We start from the raw sequence: 23,824 nt of genomic DNA on the forward strand, positions 1-23,824 counted from the left end.
CCACCCCCAACTGCCTCTTCAAGTACTTGGGCGTAACTTCAGCATTTGGGTACTCACAGCGCCTTGACCCTAACGCTTACATACACATCTTTATGTTCTATTACCCCTTCTTACATGTAATTTATCGTAGTGTCTATCTGTCCCTGGCTTGACTGTAAGCTCCTTGAAGGCAGGGGTCATGTCGATTAATCCCGTTGTACTCTCCCGAGTGCTCAGTACAGTGCTCCGCATGCAATAGGTTCTCAGTAGATGCCATCGATGGATCGATTGCTGAACTTGACACGCAGCCTGCGGTCAGCCACGAGCCTCACGATTTGGCCTCCGCACACCACTCAGAATGCACTTGGAAGAAACAGGACTGAGGTCTGAAACGTCCTTTCGGTTAGGAGATTCCTCCATTAGAGTAAATTAACATCTTTATTTCAACATATTGTATAATGTAAATCACTGAAATATTTATTGCACGTTTAAAATGCTGGTTTTCAAAGACTAGATTTCCCCATGACAAATCAAATGTAAAAAGTGAAAGCTCCCAACGATGTGTGCTCAAGATTTCCAATTGCAAATGTATCACATTTGTTAACAATAACAGGAAGGAGGTAAAACAATACTCTCTTTTACAGGCATTTCTCAATTCCAGCTTTCAGAAACGACTTGAAAAATCAAACTCCACATTTTTGGCAAGACTCTAACTGAACTCAGGTTTCAATCTGACATACTGATTTACAGGAAACATCTTGGCGAACAGGAAAAGTCTGGAAAAAGAAAATGTTACTGACTTCACCAAAGTGCATCAGATTTATTAATTTTTTTTACAATCTTTGTCACATAAATTAGATCTCCTGTAGACGCGTAGATTCGAAAAAATGCTAACTATACGTTAAGACAGAAGAGGAAGCTCGTCTTCAAACAATGCATTTAAAGCTCATCTTTCTTTGGAAATCCTGTTTTACGCAGGTCCCTAAAGAATTCATCTTCTTCCTGCCTTGCTTTTTCTAATTCTGCTTTAGTTTGGATTCTGTCCATTTCTCTTTCTCGGCCCTAAAGAAATAAACAAAAAGGTTATTTTATCAGATGTGTCTTTAAGAGATGCAGCATGGCCTAGTGGATAGAGCCCGTGTCTGGGAGTCAGAAGGACCTGGGTTCTAATCCCAGCTCTGCCATTTCTCTGCTGTGTGACCTTAGGCAAGTCACTTCACTTCTCTGCGCCTCAGTGACCTCATCTGTAAAATGGGGAGGTAAACTCTGAGCCTCACGTGAGAGAAGACTGCCCCACCAGATTAGTTTATATCTACCCCAGTGCCTGGGGTACAGTGCCTGGCACATTCTTCAATCACATTTATTGAGCACTTACTGTGTGCAGAACACTGTACTAAGCACTTAATAAGTGCTGAGCAAATACCACTTAAAAAAAAAATGGGAAAAAATCATCCCTTCTAGCTCCTTCACAAGTATTCACCCAGGCAATCAGTGTTGCAGACGAGGCTGATTACACCCAAGTAGAGCCTAGCCAGTAGTTTTTCCAAGCGGGGCCAGGCTAACTTTTACACATAGGGTCTGAAGGGACAAACGGGAGAAATGGGATGAAAGGAAAAGGGAATGAAAGGAATGAGAGGATTAAGAACTGGAAGGAATTTCATTTCTGAGCATTTGGCATCAAATGAATCACAAATTTCATGCAAAAAGTATTTGTAAGGAATAATTTGGGACCAAATACAACCACTGAAAAGGTGTGAACACATTTCTATATTCTCAAAGAAAATTTTACCAACCCTCAATCAATAGTATTTATTGAGTACCTGCTGTGTGTACAACACTCTACTAAACACTTGGGAGAGTACTATAGAGTAAGTACAGACTTACTTACTTACTCAGAGTTTACAGTTTAGCAGGATGGGGGGAAGAGGGGGAGAGAAAGACACTAAAATAAATTACAGATAGGAGGAAGAATGAAAAGGGAATATGCAGAGGAGTTAGAGCTCCTGGATGGCAAGGATTGTGTCAACCAATTTTATCGAATTCTCCCCTTAGTTCAGTGCTCTGCACACTGTAAACATTCAATAAACCCTACTGATTGATTGTTTAAAAGTAATAAGGTAAGATATGTACATAGGGGTATGGGAGGTTGCTTACATGGCATAGAAGTGCTTCCTTAGGAAGGACTTCAACTTTAACATACAAAAAGAAAAGTTAATTTTGTCTATTTTTAAGGTTTTACCTTTGTTCTTCCCCAGGTCTGCTCTCCAAAATCTTTGGCATATTCTTCACTATCAGTAATCAAAAAGTTATCAAAGATGGTCCCCGATCTTACCTACCCATAAAAATAAAAGGCGCGTTTTAATAAAAATACTGATAGAGGTGCACGTTCCTCCCAACTCGCTGGAAGTTAAGGACAAGGTCCTGCTTTGTCTCATCACCTATACTCCCTATTGAAGGATGAGACAATAATAATAATTCTTGTTGGAAATGGAAAAGATCAGCAAAGCTATTGTCTTACACCTCCTTCCTTTTCCCATACCAACTCTGTACCCTCCCAAGTGCTTAGTATTCAATAGTATTTATTGAGCGCTTACTATGTGCAGAGCACTATACTAAGCGATTGGAATGAACAAGTCGGCAACAGATAGAGACAGTCCCTGCCGTTTGACGGGCTAGTACAGTGCTCTGCACACAGTAAGCACTCCATAAATATGATCAATTAAGGCCCTTCCAGGAGAAAGCCAACACCTTACGCTAAGTCTTCATTCCACTCACATTCATTCAAACTGTGGGACCCCAATGCACCGAGGCTCCTCTCCAGTAGTGACATTGCTAAGTTTGTAGTACGCACTTCACACCCTGTTCCTCCATAGCGTGCGAAGGTTCTTGAAGGCAGGAACAGAACTACAGTAGGGCAATACAGACTGCTGCCTTTTGGTTCCCTTCCCCAATTCTACCCAGTCGAGTTGATCTGAGGTGAGCAAAACTTCAATGCTAGAAGACTGATTTCATTCTAGGACTTCCTTGTTTGTGTACCTGTCCTGCTATTTGATGTTGTATATAACAGTGCTCAAAATTCAAGTGTGGTTAAACAAATGTCCTGCAACTTGAAAGAACTTCAATGCATTCGGTCTACTATAATTCAGAAGACATTAATACATGTTAATACAGTCACTCATCCTATCCCGCCTGGATTACTGCATCAGTCTTCCTCCTCACCTCCCAGCCTCCTGTTTCTCCCCATTCCAAACCTTACTTCACTCTGCTGCCCAGATCATTTTTCTACAAGAACACTCAGGACACGTCTCCCCACTCCTCAAAAAACTCCAGCGGTCACCCATCCACCTCTGTATCAAGCAAAAACTCTTCACCATTGGCTTTAAAGCACTCAATCACCTTGCCCCCTCCTACCTCATCTCGTTACTCTCCTACTACAACCAACCAGCACACTTTGCCCCTCTAATGCCAACCTTCTCACTGTACCTCGATCTCATCTATCTCGCCAACGCCGCCCTAGCCCATGTCCTGCCTCTGGCCTGGAATGCCCTCCCTCCTCAAATCCGACAAGGACTCTCCCCAGCTTCAAAGCCTTATCGAAGGCACATCTCCTCCAAGAGGCCTTTCCTGACTAAACCCCCCTTTCCTCTTCTCTCACTCCCTTATGCATCGTTCTGACTTGCTCCATTTGTTGTCCCGCCCCCCGGGAGCCCCACAGCACTTATGTACATATCTGTAATTTATTTATTTAAAATTAATGTCTGTCTCCTCGCCTCTAGACTGTAAGCTTGTTGTGGGCAGGGAATGTGTCCGTTTACTGTTGTATTGTACTCTCCCAAGCGCTTAGTACAGTGCTCTGCACACAGTAAGCGCTCAATAAATACGACTGAATGAACTAGGGCTTCAACAGTTCTCCCTGTCCCAGGATGTAATCCTAATAGTTAAGCCAAAGCTGGGGAGAAAAGAATCGATATTTCTATTTATCTCTGGGCATTATTTTTGTGGAAGCAAAATCTTGCATACTAGGGAGGCCCATTTAAACTAGGCTGGATTTAATATGTATGCGTATGTGCAGAAGCAGAGAAAATGCCAACATAACATCTTTATTTTATCAACTTGAACCTATGGGTATATACTTTCATTTACAATAATAACCTTGGCAAGCTGGTTGAGACACATAAATAAATGAAGCCACTATAAATTTTTCAAAACATACTTATTATACTTCACCTCTATTCTACAGCACCAAGAAGTGTATATTCAGTTTTGCCAGAACTTGTGATTTTATTAAGCATTTGTGAATAAAATACCATTGTGGGGTTAGGGAGCACTTACTGACCACCCTCTGGTTGCGATGCACTGTATTAAGGATTTGCGCTAGGAAAATCTCATTACGATATCCCAAATGAGCATCCGATTTCCTACCCAGCCTGAACAAATCCAGAGAAATTGAACGACTAACCTCTTAAGGCAAGGGTTGGCAACCTTTTTTGGGCAGAACCACCGAACAAAATGAAACCTTTGAGAATGGGAGTCAGAAGGACCTGGCTTCTAATTCAGGCCTCGCTACTTGTCTGCTGGGTGACCTTGGGCAAGTCGCTCCCCTTCCCTGCGCCTCAGTTCCCTCGTCTGTGAAATGGGGGTTAAGACTGTGAGCCCCATGTGGGACAGGGGCTGTCCCCCACCCGATTAGCTTGTATCTACCCGTGCTTAGAACAGTGCTGATCACATAGTAAGCGCTTAACAAATACCATCACCATTATTATTCTTATTCAGTGCAGTTTATGGCCCTGCCATGAGAGATATATCATAGTGTCACACTGTGCGTGGCACAATGAAATGACATCAGTGTACCATGAGACTGCTTCGCAGCAACGGCTGTTGTTGCAAGTAGGGACAGGAAAAGGGAGGGGATGGGAAAGGGAAGAGAAGGGAGGGGCGGAAAGGGAGAGAGCGGTCGTGGAGGGAGTCGTTTGGAATGCCTACCAAACGAGGGATGGGTTGGTACTGTGTCGGTAAAGACCACGGGTGACGGGGTCTGAACTTAGGCCACCCTGCCTGAGGAGTCCGTTCACCGGTCCTCTCAGGAAGGACGTTTACGCCCCTTATGTCATCCGGGAAGGGAATTCCCCACTGCCAATGGCAACCTTTCGCCCAGTCTCTGCCCTTGCCCTTCCTCCTGCCTGCAGCACCCCTAATACCGCTCTTCTCCCCGGCTCCAAAAAGCTGTCAAGCTGGGAGGGAAGGAGGCAGGGAGGGGGCTGTGTTCTAATCGTAATAACGCTGGTGTTTGTTAAGCCAGGTACTGTACTAAGCGCTGCCCCTGCTCCTCCTCCTGTTCCAGGCCACGGGGCCAATTCAGAGGAAACCCTCAGTCCACATTAGTGCCAGCAGGAGTAGCCGGGTGAGGAGGCGAAGGGGAGCTTTGGAAAGACTGGCCTTTGTCCTCCCCTGCTACACAGGGGGGCGGGAGGGAAGGAAGGTGGGGAGACCGAGAACAGTTCCAGCTACCCCACTGTCCAGTGGGGCAGGGGGCCACCATCTTGGCATCCCTTCGTCCCTATTCCGGGTCAAGAGGGCGTGACTGGCCGGCTCCTTCCTGCGTACCTTTTTGTCATGGAGGTGAAGCTAACGGTGTTGCCCTCGTGGAGCTGAGTCACTGGTAGGTGCCTAGGTTCACGAGTCTCATTTGATTCCCAAAAGGGCCATATGATAATAAAAAGGGCCAAGCACTGAACTAAGAGCTGGGGTAGCTGCGAGATAATCAGGTCGGCCGTGGTCTCTGTTCCCCATGGGGCTCGCAATCAAAGTAGAAGGGACAAGAGGTATTGAATAGCTGTATTACAGATGAGGAAACTGAGGCACAGAGAAAGGCCGCAGAGCAGGCAAGTGACAGAGCCAGAACTGGAACCCTGTCCCCAGTCTCCCAAGGCCCGGGCTCTTTCCACTAGGCCACGCTGCTTCTCTGCAGATCTAAACTCATAAACCAAAGGTCCTCAATCATCTTCTTAAAGGCTCTGTGACTTACTCTGGAGGAGTATTAAACATCTCAATATGCATCTTAAAAGGGTGTGTTTCCAAGAACATTATATGCAAGCAGTTGACAAGCAGCGTGGCCTAATTCATTCATTCAATTGTATTTATTGAGCGCTTACTGTGGGCAGAGCATTGTACTAAGCATTGGGAAAGTACAATTCGGCAACAGCTAGAGACGATCCCTACCCGACAACGGGCTCACAGGCTAGAAGGGGGAGACAGACAACAAAACAAAACAAGTAGACAGGCATCAATAGCATCAAAGTAGATAAAGAGCATTATAGATATACACTCATCATTAATAAAATAAATAGAATAACATTTACAAATATACCCAAGTGCTGTGGGGCGGGGAAGGGGGTAGAACAGAGGGAGGGAGTAGGGGTGATGGGGAGGGGAGATGGAAAGAGCCCAGGCCTGCGAGACAGAGGATCTGGGTCCTAATCCTAGATCTGACCCTTGCCTGCGGCATGATCTTGGGCAAGTCACTTCCCCTTTCTGTGACTCAATTTCCTCATCTGTAAAATGCCAATTCAATACCCGTTCCTCCTTCTACTTAGATGGCGAGCCCCACGGGACAAGGACTGTGCCCGGCCTGATTGTTTTGTATTAACCCCTGTGCTTACAGTGCTTGGTGAGTAGTAAGAGCTTCACAAATACCATTATTATTATCCTTCTTAATAGTTCATTTCTTATGGTATTCATTAAGTGCTCGCTATGCGTCAGGCACTGCACTAAACGCTGGGGTAGATAGAAGCTAATCAGGTTGGATACAGTCCGTGTCCCACACAATAATCATGTTGGTATTTGTTAAGCGCTTACTATGTGTAGAACACTGTTCTAAGTGCTAGGGTAGATACAGGGTAATCAGATTGTCCCACCTGAGGCTCACAGTCTTAATCCCCATTTTACAGTTGCGGTAACTGAGGCACAGAGAAGTTAAGTGACTTGCCCACAGTCTCAGAGCTGACAAGTGGCAGAGTTGGGATTCGAACCCATGACCTCTGACTCCCAAGCCCGGGCTTTTTCCACTGAGCCATGCTGCTTCCCACATGGGGCTCACAGTCTCGATCCCCATTTTATAGACGAGGTAAATAAGGCACAGGGAATGAAGTGACTTGCCCAAGGTAACACAGCAGACAGGTGGCAGAGCCGGAATTAGAACTCAGGTCCTCGGGTCCTAATCCTGTTTCTAATCCTACCCAGTCCCAGGCTTTTTCCACTAGGCCACACTGCTTTCACGGACAGCTCAAACCCTTGAATAAAGGGGTTAGAGGAACGTTTACCATGTGAATGGACCTATTAAAAGGCCTATTCCCAGGGAAGAGGGCAGCAAAATAGCTCAGAATGAAGCCAAGATGCCAACAGCATTAAGAAAGCGAGAAATGATGCAAAGCAAGAGCTCTTAAAACCCTCACGCAGAAAGGACAGGGAAAGGCCTTCTAGGAGGTCCTGCTATTTTTGGTTCCTGCCTTTGAATAGAAATAGCCCTCTGCCTTCTGAGAAATGCAGTCTCTGTATTCTAAGCTCCTTTTCCCTTTAGTCCCTTAGCTCCTCCTTCAGCAAGGAATTTGTACGACAATGTAGTCTAGCTACGTTCTTCCAACAAAGTGGGTCTGTCTTAATATAAGGCAACGTGGCGTCAGAAGAAAGGGTTTCGCAGCAGGGAAGCTGCACGGCCCAGTGGAAAGAGCTTGGGCCTGGGAGTCAGAGGACCTGGGTTCTAAAGCCGGTCCGCCACTCGTCTGCTGGGTTACCTTGAGCAAGTCACTTAACTGCACCATGCCTCAGTTTCCTCATCTGGAGAATGGGGATCCAATCCTCCTCCCTCCTACTTAAGAATGTGAGTCCCTTGTGGGCCGGGGACTGTATTCCGGCCTGATTAAATCGTATCTACCTCGTTGCTTAGGACAGTGATTGACAAATAGTAAGCCCTCGACAAATACCATAAAAATACGTGGCTCAGGTCGTTAGGGGCAAGAGACGGGGGGAGGCGGGGAGACGGGAGTTAAATGTCTGACACAACTGGAGAGGACAATGGGCACGAGACTCAATATGGATGGAGAAATAATGTTGCTGGGCGGAGGAGAGGGCCGAGTTAAAACAGGTGGGGATGAATTTGAGCTGGAGAGAGGTCAGGCCCACCTTGATATCTGGATTTCCACCAGCTGCCCTCCACGATTTGAACATAGGAACGAAGGAAGCGGAGCATGGAGGTAATCCAGTGTTGTGGATTAGTGGTATGTGATCAGCAGAGGAAGAGGGCAGCCAGGGAGTTGAGTTCAATGGAGAGGGCGGTGTTGAGGATGTCGATTCGTGCACCCAGAGAAGGAAGTTTGGGTATGGAGACCAAATGGGGCACGGTGACTTTAGAAAATTGGATGGGCTCAAAAGCCTCCGTCCACTGGGGCTCCTGCCGCTGACTTCCATGGCTTAGACGCAGCACTTGCGATAATGATAGAGGAATGCAATGTCTCTGGAGCAATTGGGCGGGGGGGAGTCTAATTTGGGGCCGATTAATGGCCAGATTGGGCAGGCAGTCATATGGCATCATCACAACACGCTGCATGCTGGCATGTCGTGCGTGGCGTCAGGCACATACTGGGGTCATTTTTTCAAGTGCTGTCGCTGGCCACCCTGCTCCCAGCTCCCCTCACCATAGTGATCTGCTGAAGGAAACCGCGGGCGCATGGGTGCCTGGTTTAAGAGTAAACAAACTCTGGTCCCAATCAGCTAAAATAATTACCATTCAGTTGTAACAGGCCACGTTGCTCTGTTCCTCTCCCAGACCTACATCTGACTGGGAGGCAAGTCCTGCATTCCATTGGCTTCTCTCTGGTTACGGTCTCACAAGTCCACCAGTGCTTCTTTTGTGGTGGAAGACGTGCTTTCGATCAATCAGTCGCATTCACCGAGTCCTTACTGCGGGCAGAGCCCTGTCCTTAGCGCTTGGGAGAGCACACCCACAGATGCCCAATTCATCGCCAGACCGTTGGCTTTACTGATGATAAATGAGCCCTATAAGACCACTGTTTCCTTCCTTTCTCCAAGTGAGCTGGGTAGAAACAGAGGGAGTAGTTTTTACCCGTTCCCCGCGATACTCTAAAGTGGGCAGTGTCCACTCACTCCTTCTAGTACATTCAGTCCTGCCATACCACATGCTCTCAATACACATATTGAGTAGAATGCGATTTGGGAATGTTCTTCTGACAAGATGAGCCTTGTTTGGGCTCAGCTTGCATGTTACTGAAGAAACTGCTCTTGTACGTGCATGCAATGTTAGAACAGGTGAGTTCCGTAGCGCCAATTTTCCTTAAAGCAAGGTTTCACGAGAACACAACCCTCCCATTATAGGAGAACTGGGTGTATTCCAGAGTGAGTAAAGTACATTTATTTTTTACAATACCTGGAGTTAGCAGGCACTCGCTAAGATTCCCTGGAGTGAGCTGTGAGGAAACTGAAGCAGTTCCTTGTATTTTCTGATCTAAAGGCTATTTACACGGCTTCTTTTAAATGCTTATGTTGGCTAAAATAACTTACATTTTACCCCGGCGTGATTTACAATGCCTCTATATTCCATAAAATGACTTACACCACTTTGCAATGTGCCCGTTTACATACCATTTCTAGGGTTTCAGTTGAATCTAGGAACATGTGTGCCTTACACCCAGTTTCAAGGTTAGCAGCTGCCTAGCCACTTGCTGAATTTCCCAGAGCTAGCAAACACATGATATCTGCCAGCACTGGGAGTCCTTTAGCCCCGTGGTGGTATACCTTATATTCCAGTAGGGATGTGGGGGAGAGTCCAATGCAACAGAGAGAAGCGGCATGGTGTAGAGAATAGAGAACAGGCCTGGGATTTGTTAGGTCATGGGTTCGAATCCCGCCTCCACCACCTATCTGCTGTGTGACCTTGGGCAAGTCACTTAACTTCTCTGTGTCTCCGTTACCTCACCTGTAAAATGGGGATTAAAAGTGTGAGCCCCATGTGGGACAGGGATGATGTCCGACCTGATTACCTCGTATCAACCCCAGTGCTTAGAATAGTGCTGGGTGCATAGTAAGCGCTTAATAAATACTATATTAATAATAATAATACTGAGAACCAGCATGCCACAGTGGAGAGAGCATGGGCCTGGGATTCAAAAGGTCAGGGGTTCTAATCCCAGCTCTGTCACTTGTCTGCTGTGTGACTTCGGGCAAATCACTTCTTGGTGCCTCAGTTACCTCATCTGTAAAATGGGGAGTGAGACTGTGAGCTCCCTGAGGGACAGGGACTGTGTCCAATTCAATTTGCTTGTATCCACCTCAGAGCTTAGTTGGTGCATTTTAAGTGCTTAACAAATACCGCGATTACTCACTCTCTTGGAGAACTCATTCGCTCCCACAGCTTCAACTATCATCTCTATATGGATGACACCCAAATCTACATCTCCTCCCCTGTTCTCTCTCCCTCCCTCCAGGCTCACATCTCCTCCTGCCTTCAGGACATCTCTACTTGGATGTCCCCTCCGGCCACCTAAAACTCAGCAAGTCCAAGACAGAGCTCCTTATCTTCCCTCCCAAACCCAGTCCTCTCCCTGACTTTCCTATCACCGTGAATGGCACAACCATCCTTCCCATCTCACAAGCCCGCAACCTCGGCGTCATCCTTGACTCTGCTCTCTTTCACCCCACATATCCAATCCTGTCACCAAATTCTGCCGGTCTCACCTTCACAACATCACCAAGATCCGCCCTATCCTCTCCATCCAAACCGCTACCACGTTAGTTTAATCACTTATCCTATCCCGACTGGATTACTGCATCAGCCTCCTTTCTGACCTCCCAACTTCCCGTCTCTCCCCACTTCAGTCCATATTTCACTCTGCTGCCCGGATTATCTTTCTACAGAAACGTTCTGGGTACATAAATCTCCTCGAAATCTCCAGTGGTTGCCTATCAACCTCCATATCAAACAAAAACTCCTCACTCTTGGCTTCAAAGCTCTCCATCACCTGGCCCCCTCCTACCTCACCTCCCTTCTCTCCTTCTACGTCCCAGCTCACACACTCCGCCCCTCTGGTGCTAACCTTCGCACTGGGCCTCGCTCTCGCCTGTCCCTCCATCGACCCCTAGCCCACATCCTACCTCTGGCCTGGAATGCCCTCCCTCCTCAAATCCGCCAAGCAATCACACTTCCCCCGCTCAAAGACCTACTGAAGGCTCACCTCCTCCAAGAGGCCTTCCCAGGCTAAGCCCCCCTTTTCCTCAGCTCTCCCTCCCCTCCGCGTCACCCCAACTCACTTCCTTTCCTCTACCCCCCTCTCCCCGCCCCACATACTTGTGTATATGTACATGTCTATTTATTTATATTGATGCCCATTTACTTGTTTTGATGTGTATATATCTATAATTCTATTTATTTATATTGATGCCTATCTACTTGTTTTGATGTCTGTCTCCCCCCTTCTAGACTGTTAGCCTGTCGCGGGCAGGGATTCTCTCTCTTTATTGCTGAATTGCACTTTCCAAGCACTTAGTACAGTGCTCTGCACACAGTAAGCGCTCAATAAATACGATTGCATGAATGAATGAATATTATTATTATTTTTATTAATGACCTTGAACTGTGAGCACCCAGAATAGTTCCCCATACAAAGATCCCCAAAGACTTCTCCGTGTCCTACCACAAGCCCTCTAGAACCCTGGATGGGGGGAGAGCTGGAATCTCTCCAACTCATGAGGGGGGAATCCTCGAATTAGAAGACAACAGCCCAGTCCAGCCAAAATCCCCTTAAGAATGTGCCTTTGACTCTGAGGGAGTCCAGCAGGCTGTCCCGAAACTTCAGTGTTCTTTCATTCATTCATTCATTCAATAGTATTTATTGAGCGCTTACTATGTGCAGAGCACTGTACTAAGTGCTTGGAATGTACAATTCAGCAACAGATAGAGACAATCCCTGCCCAAAGACGGGCTCACAGTCTAAACGGGGGAGACAGCAAAGCAAAACAGAACAAAACAAAAACAAGACATCATCAAGATAAATAGAATTAAGGAGATATATGCCGTATTAACAAAATAAATAGGGTAATAAATAATATATGCAAATGAGCACAGTGCTGAGGGGAAAGGGGAAGAGGAGAGGGTCGAGGGGAAGGGAGGGGGAGTAGAGGGAAAGGGGGCACTCAGTCTGGGAAGGTCTCCAGGAGTAGGTGAGCTCTCAGTAGGGCTTTGAAGAGGGGAAGAGAGTGAGTTTGGCGGAGGTGAGGAGGGAGGGCATTCCAGGACAGCGGTAGGATGTGGGCCAGGGGTCGACGGTGGGATAGACGTGAATAGGGGATGGTGAGGAGGTGAGTGGCGGCAGAGGAGCGGAGCGTGCAGGGTGGGCAGTAGAAAGAGAGAAGGGAGGTGAGGTAGGAGGGGGCAAGGTGATGGAGAGCTTTGAAGCCAAGAGTGAGGTCAGGTTTCGTGCGAAGGTCGATAGGCAACCACTGGAGGTTTTTGAGGAAGGGAGTGACATGCCCAGAGCGTTTCTGTAGGATATATGTATATGTTCTTGGGGTATTCCCAAACTGCCACAGGGTTCAGGGGTGCTTATGTGGCTCTCCTGCAGTTGGCCGAGTCCCAGCCTGATGAGGACCCACGCTAGCAGAGTAGCTTGGCAAAACGCCATTTTGTCACGATGTCACCTAACCTGCCTACAGGTCAATTCAAGATCCATCACCAGAAGATAGCAGAGCCGAGGTGACCTTTTAAACCCAAATATATGCAGTCTGGTATTCTACTATTACTACGGTATCTCCTCTGAAGGGGGATATCAAGCTTCTTATTTCCTTACTGAAAAATACATAAATAAATGACCTGCCAGAGCTCCAATCCAATGACACCAATGTTCTCGTATATAGCATTATTAAAGTCTGTCACGTGTTCTTCATTTTTCATCTCCGATTGGGGCCAATCTTCATTATAACTTTGATCATCAGTATTTTCTGGCTTCAAATCATTCTGCAACAAAGAATATATTTTCAGAATACTCAACTACAATTATGATAACAATCTGTTACAATGTTACCGATAAAGAGTGTGATATACTTTGCAGAGAGGATTCTGGATCATTGATTTTCCAGGTAACTCAACGGTACTGGTCTTTTGGCCAATCATATCCAAAAAAAAGTCACGTTCTTTGCACACCTTTAAAAACATAAGGAAGAAAATGAACTGCCATTGAAATTCCAATAAGGGGTTTCTCTTGGCCCCCTCGTAATTCAGGGATACAGGAACAGGGCCATTCCCTCTCAAGGATAAACATTCAGGGTTCTGCTGTCCCCACACTAACGATTTCCCTTATTACCCCCCACTAGACTGTAAGCTCATTACAGGCAGGGAACGTGTCTGCTAATTCTGTGGCATTATACCCTCCCGAGCGCTTAGTACAGTGCTCTGCACATAGCACTCGATAAATACCACAGATTGACTGATAAAGGTTCAGGGTTCTGCTGACCACACATTTAAGATTTCCCCCATCCCTCCCCCGCTAGACTGTAAGCTTAGAACAGTGCTCTGCACACAGTAAGCACTTGATAAATACAATTGACTGACTGGACAGGGAACATGTCTACTGGGTTGTAGTGGGCTCTTCCAAGTGTTTAGGACAGTGCTCTGCACACAGTAAACGCTCAATAAATACCACTGATAGACTGATTACCAAGTTCAAGGTTAGTCACCCTGATGCCAATCAGAATGTTACTGTACTAAGTGCTTGGGAGAGTTCAATATAATGATACAACAGGCATATTTCCTGCCCACAATGACCTTACAGTCTAGGGGGGAGACAGACAATATAAATAAATAAAATTAGATATGTACATAAGTGCTGTGAGGTTGGGGAGGCAGTGAAAAAAGGGAGGAAGACAGGGCAGCGCAGAAGGGAGTGGGAGTAGAGGAAAGGAGCGTTCAGTCAGGGAAGGCCTCTTGGAGGAGATGTGCCCTCGATAAGGCTGTGAAGGTGGGGGAGTAATTGTCAGTTGGATATGAACAGGGAGGGCACGTCGGGCCAGAGGCAGGATGTGGGCGAGAGGTCAGCGGCGAGATAGATGAGATCGAGATGCCGGGAGAAGGTTAGCATTAGAGTAGCAAAGTGCGTGGGCTGGGCTGGAAGAGGAGAGTAGTAAGTTGTGGTAGGAAGGGGCAAGGCGATCGAGGGCTTTAAAGTCGATGGTAAGGAGTATCTGTTTGACACGAGGGTGGATGGGGGACTACTGGGAGGTTCTTGAGGAGTGGGGAGACACGTCCTGAATGTTTTTTAGAAAAATAATCTGGGCAGCAAAGTATGGACTGGAGTGGGGAGAGAGAGCAAGCAGGATTTTAATTCCACTCTGCTGCCTGCTGAGTGACCTTGGGCAAGTCACTTGACTTCTCTGTGCCACAGTTACCTCATCTGTAAAATGGGGATTAGACTGTGAGCCCCATGTGGGACATGGACTGTGCCCAACCTGATGACCTGTAACTACCCCAGCACTTAGCAGGGTACCTGGAATGTAGTAAGCGCTTAATAAATATCATTAAAAAAAAATGGCCAGCCAGACCATGATGAAGTAGTCTCAGACTCTCAATCAACTAATTCAAGAGACTCAAATCAGTTAAGCGATTTCCAGAGTCCAGACCTACTGATGGCATCAAAGTCCTTTCGTAACGTCTACGGAAACCACGTCGAGCTCTTGGCGCCGCTCCCCGCAAGCTTCCAGTATTTGCCGTACCGCAGAAATCACGTCTACTCTGCCGCACTCTTTTTCAGCAGAAGCTTCATATGGATTGAGAGAAGAGGAAGCCAAAGCAGAAACGTTGCCAGTTTCTACTTTCTTCCCACTATACTGCCGAGTGAAACCACAGGGCTCTCCTGCTGCCTATCACACCACTCGGAGCTTCTGTTCCTGACATAACTTCCGCACGTGGGACTGGGGTGGTGGTGGTGGTGGAGGGAGGGGGACGGGGGGAACGGGGGGTGGGATTTAAGCCGCAGCAACGTTCTCCTCAGCTACAGTCCCTCCCAGATTGCCATGCCAAACCACCGGTAACTGGTATAGAAGCAGCATGGCTCAGTGGGGAGCCCGGGCTTGGGAATCAGAGGTCATGGGTTCGAATCCCAACTCTTCCACTTGTCAGCTGTGTGACTGTGGGCAAGTCACTTAACTTCTCTGTGCCTCAGTTCCCTCATCTGTAAAATGGGGATTAAAACTGTGAGCCCCACGTGGGACAACCTGATCACCCTGTATCTACCCCAGCATTTAGAACAGTGCTCTGCACATAGTAAGCACTTAAATACCACCATTATTATTAACCCCTGCTGCCTTCCCACCAAGGCAACCAGGGCCCCTGCTAGACTGTAAGCGCGCTGTGGGCAGGGAATGTGTCTGTTACATTGTATTCTCCCGGGTGCTTAGTACAGTCTTCTGCACACAGTCAGCACTCAAAAAACACGACCGACCGACTGATCGACATGCCCTGTGAGGGCAGGGTCGTGGAGGATTTAAGCTGCAGCAACGCACTTCTACAAAATTTAAACCATTGGGAAAGCTTTGGGAGCGACTGCACCCTTGGTGAGCTGGGTGGCTGAAAACCGAGGCCCTTATCGGCCCCCTTCACCACATGACTCGATGGACTCTGAAATTTGTCTTCTGTTGTGTTCTTTTTTCCATTTAGATTATTTCATTCATTCATTCAATTCAATCACTCATATGTCTTGAGTGCTTACTGCGTGCAGAGCACTCTGTCCTCAGGGCTTGGGAGAGGACAATCCATTGATCTTTTCTTTCGGGGCTGTCACCAAACCCTTTCCCGCCTTATTCTTGGATTACAAGTCTCTGGAGGACTCGGGACAGGGTCTAATTCTTACCTGTGTATTTTTCCCTGGGCCTTTATTACAATGCTCTGCATATGGTGGGTGCTTAATAATAATAATTTGGTATTTATAAAACACCACTGCTAAGACTAGGCCTGATAAGAGAGAAGCAGCATGGCTTAGTGGAAAGAGCACGGGCTTGGGAGTCAGAGGACCGGGGTTCTAATCCTGACTCCGCCACTTGTCTGCTGTGTGACCCTGGGCAAGCCACTTAACTTCTCTGTGCCTCAGTTACTTGATCTGTTAAATGGGGATGAAGACCATGAGCCCCACATGAGAGACGACCTGATTACCTGCTATCTACCCAGGTCTTAGAACAGTGCTTGGCACATAGTAAGCGCTTAACAAATACCATTATTATTATTGGAGTATGAAAGATCGCTAGATAATTGAATGAATTTCTTTATTGAAATGGATCAAAGATTAATCTACCATCATGACGTTTTATTTCCAAATTCACTCTAAAATAGGCAAGTTATTTGAATTCCAGGAAAAAACTTTTAAATCTTAATTCCTCATTATTTTGCTTGCTGTGTGCATGAGGAATTCATTGAGGTTTAAAAATTTAGAGTGGAAGAAGAGCAGGACACCAATTTTTGAAGAGACTACTTAAATAAAGTCTCTATAATAGCTAAGTAATCATATCTCCTTTCTCTATTTTTTAACAACTATTTTTAAACAACAATTTTGTTGTCCAAATCTGTCTTCCTGTAAAGAAATGGTAATAAGAAAAAAAACTTATTTTACATCTGATTTTTGTTCAACTTAATTCTTGGCAGTTAGATACTTCAAATACAGCATCCTGAGGGCACTGAAGAACTTTACAAAAACAACTCAAAGAGGCAGGTGCAAAACAGTACACGGACCCCTTAAATACCTTAGATTTTTCCTTACATGCCTTTCGATCGAATCGTACTGGACTTTTGGGGATTGAGGCTGTGAGCCCCACATGGGACAGGGACTGTGTCCAACCTGATTTATTTGTATCCATCCCAGCGCTTAGTACAGTACCTGGCACGTGGTAAGCGCTTAGCAAACATCACAATTATTATTATTAGCTAGTGTTAATATAGAATTCAGATATTTATAACATATTTTCCAAAATTCTTGAATTCAGCAATTCAAATGAAAAATTAAACTTTAGACTTTACACCACTCAGATTTTCAGCATGGGTCCTCTCAGCACATTCTTCAGGTCTCTTGGATGAAGGATTTTTGATTTTACCAAGTGACAAGAAATCCCAGTCATCATTTATGTTGCCACTTGCAACAGATTTAGCATCAATTCTCACTTTGTATGTTTGATCTTGTCTTAAAATCAGAGTGTATAAGTGGGTAAAGCCATCCACCTGTACAAAAAAGGTAACAGTGAAATGTTTATGTTCAAGTTATTCTGAGAAGGTAGCAAGTGAGGAATTTGTCATGGTTACCTGACTCTGGGGAGGAAGGCAGAATATCTCCAACCCCGCTGTTTCAAAGACAGAGGCAAATAAATTTGGGGTCTCAGGTTCCAGCAGCTACCAGCACATTCGACTAAAATATTCAGATAGCAGCGTATCGGCATCCATCAGAAGTGTGATGGAAATAGACAACCCAAGATAAATTCTTAGCAGAAGTACTGAGAAAACCTTCCTACTAAAATCAACTTTTGCTCAATAATTCTGTGTTTCCTGGGTTTTGATGAAAGAATCACAGTCTGCATAGAGGGCTGTCCATATTTAGTCCCAGGGCTGGGGTAAACCTTCTGCTCTTTAACCTTCCTTGTTCTCTGCCACCTCAGACAATGGGGCCCTAACCCTGGTTAAGTTGCCCATGGCCCCACGATTCCTTGGGCCTGCCCGATGTAGTTCTCCAACCTGTAGAACCCTGCTTGGACTCTAAATCAACCTGCAGATTAAGTCCAACCAGGCCAAAAGAGTGACCTGTCTGTCCACCATTTCCCTTTTTGGTCCCCGAAGGGCTCTGGTGGGCCACAGGGAGTGTAGATGCATGGTGGGTTTGCAGTGCTCTGCATACACTTAAGCGCTCCATAAACACCAACTGATTGACGTGTCTGCTTTCCCTATGGGATGCCGAGCCTACAAGGTATAATTGCACATCCCCTTGATTCTATTTATTACTATTGTTTTTGTCTGTCCGTCTTCCCCCATTAGACTGTAAGCCCGTCAATGGGCAGGGACTGTCCCTATCTGTTGCCGATTTGTACATTCCAAGTGCTTAGTACAGTGCTCCGCACATAGTAAGCGCTCAATAAATACTATTGAATGCACATATGCAACTACTTAGTACCCGCACTGTCCCACTCTCCCTCTTTTTGCCCTGTCAGATGATATGGTTCAGTGAAGATTTTCCACCTGTGCAGAGAACTCTAACTGCTTGATAGCAATAAGAAATGAGGGCATCTCCTTTTTTTTTTTTTTTAAAAAAAAGTGTTGCTTGGGAAAGTTGTTTTAATCTTTTAGAAATGGGGTTGCTATGCAAATAGCATAGGAATGCTTTGCAAGAAGTGCTAACATTTCTACTAAGAGTTTTTACCTTACACCTGATTCTTTTCTTGTTTGAAATATATTTATTCCTGCTACTTAAAATAACATGAGTGATCCTTGTCTCAAATCCACAAATATCAGGGCCTACAAAAAAGAAGACAATGTTGTCATCTTCCTTATACAAAGCTTTCTAATTATATGTTCTTCACTTTTAAACTTTCCAGCATTCCAAAGTTAATACAGGAAAGAACTATTTAAAATGTATTTGGACTTCAAGACCTGATTGCTTAGCGTTTATTTTATGCTGTCAAACAATTGCATAAATCCAATTTAAAAACTATGTTTACTCCTTGTATTGATGCCTAATTTCAATGGCCTAAACATTTGGTTAAGGGTCTACTTGGTGCCAAGCACTGTTTTAAGTGCCAGGGTAGATACAAGATAATTAGGTTGGACACAGTCCCTGCCGCACATGGGGCTCACAGTCTTCATTCCCATTTTACAGATGAGGTAACTGAGGCACAGGGAAGTGAAGTGACTTGGCCAAGGTCACACCACTAACCAGTGGCGGAGCCGGGATTAGAACCCAGGTCCTTCTGACTCCCAGGCCCACTAGACCACGCTGCTTCGCAAGTCTCGGGGGGGGGGGGCGGATAGACATTAATGTAAATAAAAATAAATTACGGATTTGTAGATAAGTGCTGTGGGGCTGTGGGGGCGGCGGGGACAAATAAAGGGAGCAAGTCAGGACAACGCAAAAGGGAGTAGGAGAAGAGGAAAGGGGAGGCTTAGCCAGAGAAGGCCTCTTGGAGGAGATCTGCCTTCAATAAAGCTTTGAAGGCGGGGAGAGTAATTGTCGGATATGAGGAGGGAGGGCTTTCCAGGCCCGAGGCAGGATGTGGGCAAGAGGTCGGCGAGATAGACGAGATCGAGGTACAGTGAGAAGGTTAGCGTTAGAGGAGCGATGGGAGGTTACTGAGGGGGCAGATTCTCCGATTAAATGAGCCTCATGACATGACTAAACAATGCAAGTGGCACTGGGAGAGCAAGGTTCAGTTAAAAGGTTAGCTTGGGACGAATGAAAACACTAAGCTGGGTAATAGTAAGTGAAGAGAACAGATATGATTACACATCTGTGACCTTTGAGCACTCGGCATCTGTCCCACCCTCAGCCTCACAGCACTTATGTACCTATCTGTAAATTATATATTATAAATCATTTATTTATATTAACATCTGTCTCCCCCTCTAGACTGTGAGCTTGCTGTGGGCAGAGAACTTGTCAACCAACTCTGTTGTCCTGTATTCTCCCAAGTGCTTAGTATAGTGCTCTGCACAAAATGCTCAAAAAATACACTGATTGATTGATTACCGGGTTCAAGTTCAGTTATACTGATGATCAGAATGTCTTTTCTCTACCGTTCTTCCTCACAGTCCTATAACCGTAAATTTTTTTTATTGCAGTTCATCAGGTCTTTTTCGCAATTCTCACGTTACTGAACTTTCAGACTAGGATTCACCACTATAAATTTCCTTCAAAACACATAGTATAGTTCATGTTACGATGTTTTTGTCTTTTTTAACAACTTGCTTTAAAGATACCACCCACATTATTATAACTAATTTTAGGTGTTTCCAATGAAAGCCTGTTTTAAATCTCAGCTAGGCCATTACTCTTGTCGTAACTGCATACGTTATATTTATAGATTTTTTTTTTTACCTTAAACTCACCAAACATAATGTAATAATATGAGTTTTCACTCAAGTTCTCTGGATCCACATCTGAGGGAAATATCTTAACATAGCCCCCACCACAGTCGATCTTCTGTTCATGTTTTACTGTATACTGAATAATCAAAGACTTTCCTCTATTACTAAATGGTTTAAATCGTGATGAGATGGCATAAAATTTTGAATTCTCAGTAGTTTGAAGACCTTTAAAGAAAAATATTTACATGAGTTTATACAAAGTCATAGCAGTGATATGGTTCGCAATGATGCGTATTTATTTTGAAATGCATTTCCCAAACTCTATTATTCTTTTATTACAGGTGCCGGCTGCACAAGGATGAGGGAAGGAATCATCCCAACAGCTCTTTGAGCTGGACTCCCAGTTTGCTCAATCCAGATCTCTGACAAGTTTTGAGAGTTTCCCATTAGGGCTGAAAAGGCCCAGAACTGTGGATTTCTAGCTCGTCAGCTCTCTGAGGCTTGCCCTCTCCCATTCCTCATTCCTTCTAAAATTCCTGCCCTCTTTTTGCCGCCAAGCTCACAATAAAAAGTTAGCATGCCTGCTCTTTACTCTTCAAATGTCTTAAGTAACCAGTGTGTCGGACGCGGTCGGTAACTTTAGCAGATGGGCTCTGTCTTCTGGGTGCTCCCATTTGCGGTGCCTTGAATTCAATATACTGTCGGCTCTAGTTTCCTAACATCTACAGCGCTGCTCCTTTCCTCGCCATCCAAACCACTACCACGCTGGGACAAACACTTGTCATATCCCATCCTGACTACCGCCCCGGTCTCCTCATTGACCTCCCTGCCTCCAGCCTCTCCCCTCTCCAGGTCATCCTCCATGCTGCTGCCCGGATCGTTTTTCTAAAACATCATTCTACGCAGATCTCCCCCCTCTTCCAAAACAACCAGGGGTTGCCCATTCATCTCTGCATCAAGGGGAAACTCCTCACCGTCAGCTTTAAGGTACTTAATCAGCTTTCTCCCTCCTCTCCTTATTCTTCTCTCACTACAACCCAGCCCATACCTTTCACGCCTTTCATACCAACCTACTCACTGGGCCTTGCTCTCATCTCTCTCACCATCCATTGCTCCCCGACATCCTCTCCTGCCTGGAATTCACTCCCCCTTCCCAAATGACAAATGCTACTCTTCCCCTCTTCAAAGCTCAACTAAAATTACATCTCCTCCTGGAAGCCTTCCCTAAGCTCCCAACTCCCCATCTTATTTTCCCTCCCCTAAAGACTTAGGTAGTCGCCTCACTACCACACCCACAACATTGACGTAGATATTTTTATATCTGGTTGCTTCCCCTATCTGAAATTTATTTTCACGTCTGTCTCCCCCGACTCAATCGTAAGCTCCTTGAGGGAAGGGATCATGTCTGCCGACTACTGAACGGCACTCACGAGCACTTAGTACAGTGCTATAATAATGAGAATACTAAGTGATGATATTTGTTAACCACTATGTGCCAGGCACTGTACTTAGCGCCGGGGTAGATACGCTGTACGAGCAAAATCAGGTTGAATCCAGTCCCTGCCCCGCATGGGGCTCGCGGTCTTATTCCCCATTTTCCAGATGAGGTAACTGAGGCACAGAGAAGCAGCGTGGCTCAGAGAAGCAGCGTGGCTCAGTGGAAAGAGCCTGGGCTTGGGAGTCAGAGGTCGTGGGTTCTAATCCCGGCTCTGCCGCTTGCCAGCTGTGTGACTTTGGGCAAGTCACTTGACTCCTCTGTGCCCCAGTTACCTCATCTGGAAAATGGGGATTAAAAGTGTGAGCCCCACGTGGGACTACCTGATCACCCTGTATCCCCCAGCGCTTAGAACAGTGCTTTGCACATAGTAAGTGCTTAACAAATACCACCATTTATTCAATTAGACTGTAAGCCCATCAGTTAGACTGTAAGCCCGTCAAAGGGCAGGGACTGTCTCTATCTGTTACCGATTTGTACATTCCAAGTGCTTAGTACAGTGCTCTGCACATAGTAAGCGATCAATAAATACGATTGAATGGAGTGACTTTCCTACGGTCACACAGCAGACAAGTGGCGGAGGCGGGATCAGAACTCATGACCTCCTGACTCCCGGGCCCGGGCTCTATCCGCTAGGCCACGCCGCTTCCCTATGCGCACAGTAAGTGGTCGATAAACACCATTCATTGACTACACAGGCACGTAATCTTTAGTAACGCTTAGGGCCAAGGATTAGTGGTCTACACTATATTATGCAACTGCACATTTTAAAGAAATGACCACTTAGCCGATTTTCCCCAGTCTCGTCTGGAGAATTGCATCTCCACGTAGTGTCACAAAGCTGACTGTCTGCAGCGTGGCTTAGTGGAAAGAGCCCGGGCTTGGGAGTGGGAGGTTATGGATTCTAATCTCGGCTCCGCCGCTTGTCAGCGGTGTGACAATGGGCAAGTCACTTCACTTCTGTGCCTCAGTTACTTCATCTGTAAAATGGGGATGAAGACTGTGAGCCGTACTTAGGACAACCTGATGACCTCGTATCTTCCCCAGTGCTTAGAACGTGCTTGGTACATAGTAAGCGCTTAAATACCAACATTATTATTATGTCTGAACCTGTTCCACCAGAGGCTCTACCATCTACTGGAGAGGAAGCTTATTTAAGTTCTTCGAGCCCGCGGGGCCTCCGCACTACCAGACGAAGCAGCCCTAATGTGAATTAAAGTCACAAACCTCTATCTCTCATAGCATCACCATAAAACTTTCCTGCTGACAGTTTAAACTTGCCAAAGTTGGGGTCGTGTGTGGATTGCAACCACCTCTTCTTCCAACCATCTATTACAAAAAAAATAAGTAAAATCAAACAAAAGGACAGAGACTCGTCTTGGCTCGGCACTGGGTAAGTGCTTAATAAATACCACAGAGTGAACGAATGAACGAAGGAATAATAATAATGATGGCATTTGTTAGAGAAGCAGCGTGGCTCAGTGGAAAGAGCCTGGGCTTGGGAGTCAGAGGTCATGGGTTCAAATCCCGGCTCTGCCCCTTGTCAGCTGTGTGACTGTAGGCAAGTCACTTCACTGGGCCTCAGTTACCTCATCTGTAAAATGGGGATGAAGACCGTGAGCCTCACGTGGGACAACCTGATTACCCTGTATCCTCCCCAGCGCTTAGAACAGTGCTCTGCACATAGTAAGCGCTTAACAAATACCAACATTATTATTATCATTATTATTAAGCGCTTACTATGTGCCAAGCACTGTCCTAAGCGCTGAGGGAGGTACAAGGTCATCGGGTTGTCCCGCGTGGGGGTCCCAGTCTTCATCCCCATTTTCCAGATGAGGAAACTGAGGCCCAGAGAAATGAAATGACTTGCCCAAGGTTCCACAGCTGGGCGGAGCCACGCGGCTTCCGGGTCTCCTGTGCCTATCTGAAAATGACATTCGAACGGGGAGACGTGAGGTGAGTTGGAGCATTTCGTGTGTCAGGGGGTGAGCAGGCGGGGCGGAGGGGGGCCTCCGGAGAGAGGTTTAAAGACAAACAGGGAAACCCAAACCGTGCTTCGCTCTTAACGTGGGGTCGTGACTACTCTTCACCTCCATCTAGGAATTCCTCCTGGAAATAGACCACGGCTTCGCCGAGGTGCGTCAGGGCCAGCACGAGGAGCACCGCCGAGGCCGAAGCCCAGGCCCCCGCCATAGCCGTTTACCGCTCCCTCCCGCCCTCGCCCGCCGCTCGCTGATTGG

General features: G+C 46.2%; 1 protein-coding gene across 2 annotated transcripts; it reads right to left on the reverse strand.

Moving 5' to 3' along the window:
• Positions 1-376: 376 nt before the first annotated feature.
• Positions 377-23,779, reverse strand: CALR3 (calreticulin 3). 2 transcript variants are annotated; one of them, XM_007670872.3, is made up of 9 exons: positions 23,675-23,779; positions 22,812-22,913; positions 20,111-20,314; positions 18,429-18,523; positions 17,045-17,242; positions 13,088-13,186; positions 12,857-13,000; positions 2,219-2,311; positions 431-1,041 (listed from the first exon to the last, which is right to left on the reverse strand). In XM_007670872.3, exons 1-9 carry the CDS (start codon positions 23,775-23,777, stop codon positions 919-921), a joined length of 1,161 nt encoding a protein of 386 aa, XP_007669062.1. In that variant the 5' UTR covers positions 23,778-23,779; the 3' UTR covers positions 431-918. The 2 variants fall into 2 exon arrangements, with proteins under 2 accessions (XP_039766285.1, XP_007669062.1); XM_039910351.1 differs by lacking the exon at positions 2,219-2,311 and having other exon boundaries at positions 377-1,041.
• Between the last annotated feature and the right edge of the window lie 45 nt (positions 23,780-23,824).

Source organism: Ornithorhynchus anatinus, chromosome X1 (assembly GCF_004115215.2).
Source record: "Ornithorhynchus anatinus isolate Pmale09 chromosome X1, mOrnAna1.pri.v4, whole genome shotgun sequence".
NCBI classification, from domain to species: Eukaryota; Metazoa; Chordata; class Mammalia; order Monotremata; family Ornithorhynchidae; genus Ornithorhynchus; species Ornithorhynchus anatinus.